Source organism: Primulina huaijiensis, chromosome 7, assembly GCF_012295235.1.
Source record: "Primulina huaijiensis isolate GDHJ02 chromosome 7, ASM1229523v2, whole genome shotgun sequence".
Taxonomy (NCBI): domain Eukaryota; kingdom Viridiplantae; phylum Streptophyta; class Magnoliopsida; order Lamiales; family Gesneriaceae; genus Primulina; species Primulina huaijiensis.
This window is the reverse complement of record NC_133312.1, coordinates 22,459,059-22,469,342: the sequence shown is the minus strand read 5'-3', so window position 1 is coordinate 22,469,342 and position 10,284 is coordinate 22,459,059. Positions and strand designations below refer to the sequence as shown.

General features: G+C 32.8%; 1 protein-coding gene across 1 annotated transcript; it reads left to right on the top strand.

Annotated features, from left to right (window-relative positions):
- Positions 1-2,774: 2,774 nt before the first annotated feature.
- LOC140980973 (protein NSP-INTERACTING KINASE 2-like) lies at positions 2,775-6,964 on the top strand. Its single transcript, XM_073447142.1, has 11 exons — positions 2,775-3,269; positions 3,506-3,635; positions 3,718-3,789; positions 3,908-4,051; positions 4,266-4,337; positions 4,430-4,489; positions 4,681-4,778; positions 5,199-5,348; positions 5,442-5,783; positions 5,872-6,251; positions 6,434-6,964. Exons 1-11 carry the CDS (start codon positions 3,167-3,169, stop codon positions 6,752-6,754), a joined length of 1,872 nt encoding a protein of 623 aa, XP_073303243.1. The 5' UTR covers positions 2,775-3,166; the 3' UTR covers positions 6,755-6,964.
- Positions 6,965-10,284: the final 3,320 nt, after the last annotated feature.

The window sequence follows — 10,284 nt, the reverse complement described above, 5'->3', positions numbered from 1 at the left end:
AAGCGACGGGCCTACAAAAATAGGAATCCGAACCAGTTTTAATGCGATAAAAACAATTCCAACATCTGCCTTTTTCCCAAGTGAAAAACATCAAATTTCACGATAAATTTTCTTAAAATCTTGAAAATTTTCTCCAAAAATATTCAGATTTTTAAGTATCGCATGAAGATTAATCAGAGCTTCATATCTGTCCTCCCGAGTTATTATTTTGCAGGACTTTATTCCGTTTATATAATTAAGGATAAATCGAGACAGAAACTTATCGTGTCATGCCTTGAACCCAAGGACTCAGATCGAATAAACACAACCGCACAACGAATTTCTGTAACAAATATTTTGTATATCGTCTTCATAGTGGCGTTACACAGGGGATGGAATTTTTGGTACTTGATGGTGTCATCCATTAGAATTTAGAGAAGAGAATGTTTTTGATGCAGAAAAGTGTGCGTAGTGTCATCTTTAAAATATAAAGATAATATATAATATTTAATTTTCGAATATAATATATATTAAAGGGCATTTCAAATTGTATACGATTGATTCTTTAAAAAGTCGTCCCCGATTAATGGTGTTCTATGGTATGATTCTTCGACAAAATTAAATATTAAACACTCGATGTTTTAAAAATTGTCGAATTATATAATAAGAAAAACTACACATCTAGTGCATCGACTTTATCTTCACCATTCACCCAAATGGTAATTTTAACAGCTCTATTTTTATGTTGTATTTGGATTAATGAATTTGAAATACTGAAAGCAGTTATTGTTTAGTTATTATAATAGATTTCAAATCTTTCTTCATACAAAAATCATTCATTCAAATATCTTTTCAAATCTAAATATGTCGATATTCTAAATACAAACTTAGATATAAAGATCCCATTAGAAAAAATATAATATATTTATATATGTTATATTATAATATGTTATATAATGAATACAAAATATGTCTACTTATTTAATGTAAGACAAAAACTAGTGTGAGACGGTCTCACGAGTCGTATTTTGTGAGACGAATTTCTTATTTGGGTCATCAATGAAAAAATATTACTTTTTATGCTAAGAATATTACTTTTTTATTGTTAATATCGGCAGGATTAATACGTCTTATAGATAAAAATTTATGAGACCGTCTCACACTACATCTACTCCTAACTTAAAATTGTCTGTTGCAATCGCATATGGTACTGCATAATTGAAGATGAATTATCTATTATTTGCTTGGAAGGTATGATTGCAATGATCCCAAACGAACGTTTGACACAGGTCAACGAATGATGATCTCCACTCACACACATTATTATTTGGTTAAATGTTTTTATTGTCTTCCCCGATGATTTTTAAGTTAAAATTTCAAATTTATTAATTTATCAGAGTAAATTCATTTGATAATAAATTTTAAATTTTTTACTAATTATTTTTTAAAATCTATCTCAATATGAAAGAATTTCAAATATCAAATAGTTGTATTTTGAGTCATTATGATAGATTTCAAATTTATCTCATGAACATGAAATAATTTCAAATCATTTTTTTAAATATTTTTTCAAATCCAAATCATTCGATCCGATCCGATCCAACATAACCTAAATTGCTGATATCAGTTAACAGTAAACAATATAAATATTCTAGTGTACAAGATTATGTTGCGCGTGGAATAAAACTTTAATGTAAAATTAATTAACACAATCAATTTATAGTATTGTCTTTTATCATCTCGAGTTTAAATTCCCTTCAGCTAATTGTCCTCAATAACTTGTTAATTATATATATTAAAATTAAATTTATATACATATATATAAAACAAAATTTTTTTTTTTGATCTGATTCAGAACTTAAAAATAAGTTATTTTCAGCTTATGTGCAATTCAAATTCGAAAATTAAAATTTTATTTTATTTTTATAAAAATACAATGGATGGATTGTCTTGGACACATTTCAATAAATCCACTATGTGGGCTCCCTAGATTCGTCCTCCATATTTTTGAATTATTAAATTTTTATGAGATTTTACTAAGGAAAGAGATCTATTAATTTCTTTCTTTGGAAAATAAATATTCTATAGTAAATAAAATCATTTTTCTAAAAGACAAAAATTTGTGTGAGACAGTCTCACAGGTCGTATTTTGTGAGACGGATCTCTTATTTGGGTCATCAATTAAAAATTATTACTTTTTATGCTAAGAGTATTACTTTTTATTGTGAATATCGGTAAGATTGACCCGTTTCACAGACAAAGATTCGTGAGACTTTCTCACAAAAGATTTGCTCTATCAAAAGTTATGTTAACACCATTAAATCATTGTTCGGTTAAAAAGTAAGGCCAAATAAACATTTACTATTCCAAAACAGAGATGATTTGATATGTTAGAAAAATACATATAATTTTTTTTGCAAAAATAATACTCGTACGACTTGTATTTAATTAATTTTTTTATTTATAATTAAATGTTTATTATTATTAATACTTTAATTACTCAAATTTGTTGCAGGTGAAAACACACAGAATGTATAGATACCGACATATCTAATGAAACTTGGGAAAATCCAAAGCAAATCCCAATAAGCATGTCGACAAATTATTCATATCTTTTCTTATTTTGTGTGTAATGAACNTATATATATATGTATGTATATATATATGTATGTATATATATATATGTATGTATGCATGTATCTATATATGTATGTATGTATGTATGTAAGTTCATAGTGCTTCACAGTTAGCAAATAGATCCCATTCCATTTTAAAATTCTATGATATGAAAAATCAAAAGGATAAAAGAAGCCAGTGACACAAATCTCTAAACACAAGCATGATTGAAGGAATTTTTCCTTTTTTCCCCATCACCTTTTGAATATATCAAGATTGGGCAAATTTTAAAATCTTGATTTAAAAATATTCTTTTCTTCTGCTTTGGTAGACAAGTGGCAACATGTTACCCCTCACTTTTACTACAAAAACTTGTGTATTTTTTTTACTTTAGCCTGTGCAGTACTTCTTGTATGGCTAAATGCATCAGAAAATGTACTGTTTTCATGTGATATGCATGAGTTTCCAGTTTTAGAAGAAGATTAGTTGAAACAAGAGAAACCAACTTTCACTAGCTTATTACAGTTGGCTAAAACCATTTAGTTTGCTGATTTCTTGAACATCTGATTCGATGGAGGTAATAAGAGGGAAGGATGCTTTGTTGAGTGTGGTTTTACTCAGTTTCTGGGCTTGTGCCACTGCTTTGCTTACTCCGAATGGCGTGAATTTCGAAGGTAAAGTAGTGTAAATTCTTCTTTTTGACTGAGAAGGCGTCCCATTGAATTTGAAACTCATGCAAATTTCATCCATGTTGCCTACTGATTAGTTTGGCACTATGATAGTTAGTTTCTTATGTTCAAGTACGTGAGGGGTAAAAAACTTATGTTATTCTTCAAGAAATAATTGAAATGTTATTGAAGAACTTGACAGTATATTGAAAAAAATGTTTCCCTTTGAAAACATTTTACAGTGCAAGCTTTGATGGACATCAAGAAATCATTGATTGATCCTCATGGAGTCCTAAACTTTGATGAGAATGCTGTTGATCCTTGTGGCTGGACTATAGTTGGATGTTCACATGAAAGTCTAGTAATTTCCTTGTAAGCCCGATCGAATTTAGTCACATCACTTTCCACGAAATCATGTCTTTTGTCTGAAACATCTGGAATATTAATTTATCAGATCAATCCCAAGCCAAAATTTATCCGGCACCATTTCGCGTAGTATTGGAAATTTGACACACCTTACCAAAGTGTAAGTACCCCAAAACTGGTATATCTCGAATTCATTCAAATCCTCTGTATCGAATACAACTCAGAAGATTGGTTCTAGTTTATAGTAAGTGCTGGTTTTATTTAACTTGCTTTTGCAGATTGTTGCAGGATAATAATATATCAGGGCCAATCCCCCTTGAACTAGGAAGGCTACCAAAACTTCAAGAACTCGATCTTTCGGATAACTTGCTCACAGGAGAAATTCCGTCTTCATTATCTCAACTGAAAAAACTTCAATACCTGTAAGGACTTAAAAAAATCCTTGTAAGATGAAAAATATGTACCATCTTCGAAATCGTTTACTGTTATAATGTTGAGTACATCATCAAATCAACACCCCTGAAGTTCACTCGGAATAGTGAGACAACTCAATATAGCCGTTTTTCTAAGATATATTTATGCTTAAATTTTAGGGGCATCGGCCTAATTTATCTCGGTTTATTCTTTTGAAAACAGGAGATTGAACAATAATAATCTCAGTGGAGCTATTCCTTTAGCTTTGGGGAACTTGACACAGCTGACATTTTTGTAAATTTTCTAGCTCTTTTTTATCATGATCAGTTTTTATTACCCCAAGATTCTTTATCTGATAATCTACACTGTTTCAATTCATAATTCAGGGACTTGTCTTTAAATAATTTGAGTGGTCCAGTGCCAACACTTCTTGCTAAAACACTCAAGTAAGTTTCTCAAAATTTGGTGTACTTCCGTATCACTTCCTCAGTGTCCCTACATCTTTTTTCAGATGCTGCTACGAGCGCAGACAACCTTCATATAATTCTTTTTTTTTTCCTGGACAATAGAAGTTTCCAAATCATCATAAATAAAATTATGGTAGCCCATTTACATGTTTTGATTTGGGTATTGACAGTGTTTTAGGAAATCCGATGATATGTGCAACAGGCAAAGAGCCGGAATGCAATGGAACTATACCAATGTCTCCGTCTTTCTCGAAAAATAATTCACGAAGTAAGAATCCCGAGCTACCTATAAATTTAACAACTTATTCACTTGTATATCTTCTCATTTGCACCTCTAAATGCAAGAAAACAATTTGGTATTGTTTCAAATTCATTCAGGTGCAATTCTTTTGGTATTTTGGTCAAAAAAGATATGCTTTTTCGAAGGGGCAATCGCCTTCGACAACCTACTGGCTACTCATCACATGTTCTGATACGTTCAACAGACATATTTATTTGCCAATTATAGTTTATCAAATTTTATTCTAAATGCATGTCAAGAGTTGTACTAAATCTTAGATGTTGATGTGCCACAAATAATAGTAACGAAGCCTTTGATTTTATTTGACTCTGGTCCATTAAAGATTTTTCTGCATGTCCATGTTAAATCCTGTGAAACAAATGTCACATGTTATGTTTAATCTTAAAGATCCTCAGCCAGCGGGAAGGCCAAATAGACACAGACTAGCCTTAGCATTTGGGACGAGCCTCGGATGCATCTGCTTACTGATTCTTGGATTTGGATTCCTGCTATGGTGGAGACATAAGCACAACAAGCAGATATTTTTTGACGTTAATGGTGAATACTGCATGACCATTCACAAATCAAAACTTCTAGCAGCTACGTACCCAATTTGTTATCCTAAACATACTCTGTTTCTTTGTATTTCAGAACAACACCGCGAAGAACTTTGCCTAGGAAACTTGAGAAGATTTCAGTTCAGAGAACTTCAGATTGCCACTCATAATTTTTGCAGTAAGAACATCATTGGAAAAGGTGGTTTCGGAAACGTATACAAAGGTTATCTTCACGATGGAACGCTTGTAGCAGTAAAAAGGCTCAAAGATGCGAATAACGTCGGTGGGGAGATTCAATTCCAGACTGAGATCGAAATGATCAGTCTAGCAGTTCATAGAAACCTCCTTCGACTTTACGGATTCTGCATCACTTCAACCGAAAGACTTCTGGTTTATCCGTTCATGTCCAATGGAAGCGTTGCTTCACGTCTCAAAGGTAAAGATTAGTCAAATCCTACACTAAAATCATTATCAGGATGATATATAATGTACTTATATAATCATTTTTCCGATTAATATTGTAGCCAAACCATCTTTGGATTGGAGTACTAGGAAAAGAATAGCATTAGGAGCAGCTAGAGGTTTGTTATACCTGCATGAGCAATGTGATCCGAAGATAATTCACAGAGATGTGAAGGCAGCAAATATCCTGCTTGATGATTACTGTGAGGCAGTGGTCGGTGATTTTGGATTGGCAAAGCTTCTTGATCATCGAGATTCACATGTTACAACAGCAGTTCGTGGGACAGTAGGGCACATAGCTCCCGAGTATCTATCCACAGGTCAATCTTCAGAAAAGACGGATGTTTTTGGGTTTGGGATTCTGCTGCTGGAGCTGATAACTGGTCAAAGGGCTCTGGAATTTGGCAAAGCAGCTAATCAGAAAGGAGCCATGCTTGATTGGGTAAGCACAGAAAAGCAATTATATTTTTCATGCAGTAAACAACCTTTAATGTACATTTCATCTAGTAAAAGTGCAAATTTTCCCTCTTATATTTTGCTTCAGTATTTGTTCATAGACACATCTCTTGCCACTAAGCCTTCTACAACTAAATATCCCTAATGACATGCAATGATTCTGAGCAGGTGAAGAAAATTCATCAAGAAAAGAAACTTGACATGCTAGTAGATAAAGACCTTAAAAACAACTATGATCGAATAGAGCTAGAAGAAACGGTGCATGTAGCATTATTATGCACACAATACCTTCCAAGCCACAGACCGAAAATGTCTGAAGTGGTACGGATGCTGGAGGGAGATGGGCTTGCAGAAAAATGGGAAGCTTCTCAAAAAGCCGAGACAACAAGATGCAGAGCCAACGAATTCTCCTCCTCTGAAAGATATTCTGATCTTACTGACGACTCTTCATTGCTTGTCCAAGCCATGGAACTCTCAGGTCCAAGGTGACAATACAGTTGCAAAATAATATGGACACAGCATGTTTACAGATAATGGCCAGAATTCTTTGAAATAATGTGTATTATATAGGTGATTGCAATGTAGCCCTGAATCCCTGATTGTATATGATAAGTTATCAGAAAATGACACTATACATACATTTTTCGGTTCTAAATTTTCAGGTATTATTTGAGTGAACATTTTTAGAGTTGTCACCAACTTTATGGTTTGTTGAAACCGTCGCGTAGATTAAAGTTCTAGTTACAATGTCATTTTACGAAACGGTCGTAGTGTGGATTTTAAAAAAATTAAAAAATTAATGAAACTTTGATAAAATATATAGTTTACATTAATAGTAATAATGATAATAAAATATAAATTTCTAATCTTAAAAAGTTATAAATCAATATACAATGTCTTCCAAAATACATAATACATGCAACTCTATCATATACGTCTTGAATTATTAAAGTTACGTTCTATAAATGAAACTTTTTATATATGGAAATAAATTAATGTTTTTTTAAATGAAAACTTAATTAAGTAAAACTAACAAATTTTCTCCAATACTATAATTTTGAGCTAAAAATATTGAAAAAAAGTTTTTAATAAACTTTAATATAAATCATGAACAAAAAAAAGCAAAGAAAAAAAAAAACAAAAGCAAAAAAGTTATGGCCCATTTGATAAATAAATTGGCCCAATCCATTCTCTCCTCCACGCATCGACGCTTGGGGATGAGCATTAATTCAATTAAACTAAACTAACCGACCGACTCAAGTTATTTCATAAATTCGGTTTGGCTAATTCGAAAAATCGATTTTAGTTTTAAAAAATATCGATTAAATCGATTCGATTTCAGTTTTTTACGTAAAATTGAGTTAACCGAATCAATCTATATTTTAAAAAACATTATTATTTTTTATATATGACTAAATAATATTTATAATATCAAAATATTTTCTCGTTTTGTTTTGTTTTTAGTTTTTATTTTTTTAAATCGGTTATTCTGTTGCTGACTGAATTAATCAATTTTATATCGACTCGATTTTGTTCAATTTACACAAATTCGGTTCAGTTATTTAAAATTCGATCCAGTCGGTAACTGTACTGACCAAATATTCACCCAAACTGATGTCTGCAAATCATATCACAAATTGTAGTCTTTTGACATACACTTTTTTCACAGATAACCAAAATAAATTGAAGTCTTTTGGTGCATACACTACAAGAAAAATGATTTTCCGCAGCACGTCATCAACAGCGTGCATTAAAAGCACGCTGCGAATATTACTTTTAACGGCGTGCATCCATATGTGCGCTGTTAATATTATTGCACTTGACAGTATTAACAGCGTGCATTAAAGGCACGCTGCGGATAGTAATATCCGCAGCGTGCAGTTATATGTGAGCTGTTAATAACTTATGCACTTTTCGCAGCGCACAATAAAGGCACGCTGTTAATAATATTATTAACGGCGTGCATGTTTATGTGCGCTGTTAATAGTAAATCATTTTTTTTAAAAAAAATAAATTTTTTTTAACGGCGTGCACGGCGTGGGGAATGGGTGCGCCATCATTTAGCGACGGTTTATTTAACCGTCGCCGATTTAAATTTAGCGACGGTTATTTCTAAACCGTCGCTATTGGCGACGGTTTGAAATACACCGTCGCCGATGCAAAACCTTGCGACGGGTTTAAAATAACCGTCGCGAAATTTAGCGACAATTAAGCATTAATCGTCGCTATATTTAGCGACGGTTGTCTTATACACGTCGCAAGGTTTTACATCGGCGACGGTTTTATATAAACCGTCGCTAGTAGCGACGGTTTAAATACAAACGCGACGGTTTAAATACAAACGTCGCTAATAGTCTATAAATATTCGCATTCCCTTCCCATTTCTTCACAACACTCAGAATTTTTCTCACGATTTTAAGATTTTAGTTTCGATTTATTGTACTTTTTTGTTTCGATTTTTACTTACTTTGTAAATATTATTAACAATCACGAGTATTGTTATTAGATTGTAAGTTTTTTTAAAAATTTTATTAAATTATAAAAGTAAATTTTTAGCGACGGATTATGAAATTCCGTCGCTAAATGTATCGACAGTTTTAAAACCGTCGCTAAACTTAGCGACCGTTTAAAAACTGTCGTATATAAATATAGCGACGGTTTATAACCGTCGCTAGTAGCGACGGAAATTTTAAAACCGTCGCTAAAATTAGATTTTTCAATAATTATTAACGGCGTACATTGCACGCTGCGGATAATAGTATTAACGGCGTGCATGTGCACGCCGCGGATAATAAGATTAACAGCGCGCACGTGTACGCCGCGGATAATCTTAAACTTTCAACAGCTTTGAACTTTGCATCGTGCAATGTGCGCTGCGGAAAACGAATTTGCGCGCTGCGAAAAGCCATTTTTGTTGTAGTGATACCTCTACAAAATAGCCGACAATCCCGAGTTTGGAAATCTTTCGCCCATCATGTACAACTTTCACTCAAATTTTTCAGTCAAGAGAGACTAATGGGAAATGTAAATGTTCCAAAAAACACGTAAAATGATGCATCTCATGTTTGAAAATCAAGAATAATAGTTATTTGAGCAGAAGCCTCATGATAGCTCATCATCTTTTCTGTAATTTTCGTCCTTTCGCTTGGACACATATGTGCTCACTCTTATAGTCATTGCTTCAAAGGTTGGTGAGCGTTCGAGTAGATATTTTATGAAATCGATTTCGCATGAGATACCCACAATGTTATTTATCTCCACAATTTTCAAATAGAACACACAAATGAAAGGGTAGTTCTCCGTCCAAGAAATCAAAATCTACATTACTTGTAGAATCTGATAAAAATAACGTGTATCTCCATATCCACCAAGTTTAAAAATATGACACTCCAAAATTTTGAAAACTGGACTACTTATGATGAGGCATTCCACGTCAAAGATGAGAGATATGACTTTATTGAAGGTCGATGTACTTCAACCACAAAATCTTTTGAATTCGGGTGAGGTTTTCAGTTGACATCGGACAAACTCTAAGCGTCTCAGCTTCTCATAAGAAAAAAAATAAGAAGATGGTTCCCTACACCACTCATCTTCTCCTAGTTCAAGATGTATATCCCGATTTGACGGTTGTCACGAGTCTTTCCAAGGTGTTTGTTTCTTAATTGACGTGCACTTTGAGAAACTTCTCAAGGTTTCATCCCTCACATAATTGCTTCAAGTCAAGCATACCTAATTTTAGAAAATGTCATTTATCTCCACATTTTTCAAATAGAACACCAAAATGATAGGGTAATTCTGCATCAGAAATCAAAATCTACATTACTTGTAGAATTTGATAAAATAAAATGCATCTGCATATCCACCAACTTTAAAAAAAAATGACACTCCAAAATTTTGAATACTGGACTACTCGTGATAAGGCATTCCACATCAAAGTTGGGAGATATGACTTTATTGAAGGTCTTGTACTTCAACCACAAAATCTTTTGAATTCGGGTGGGATTTTCAGTTGACATCGG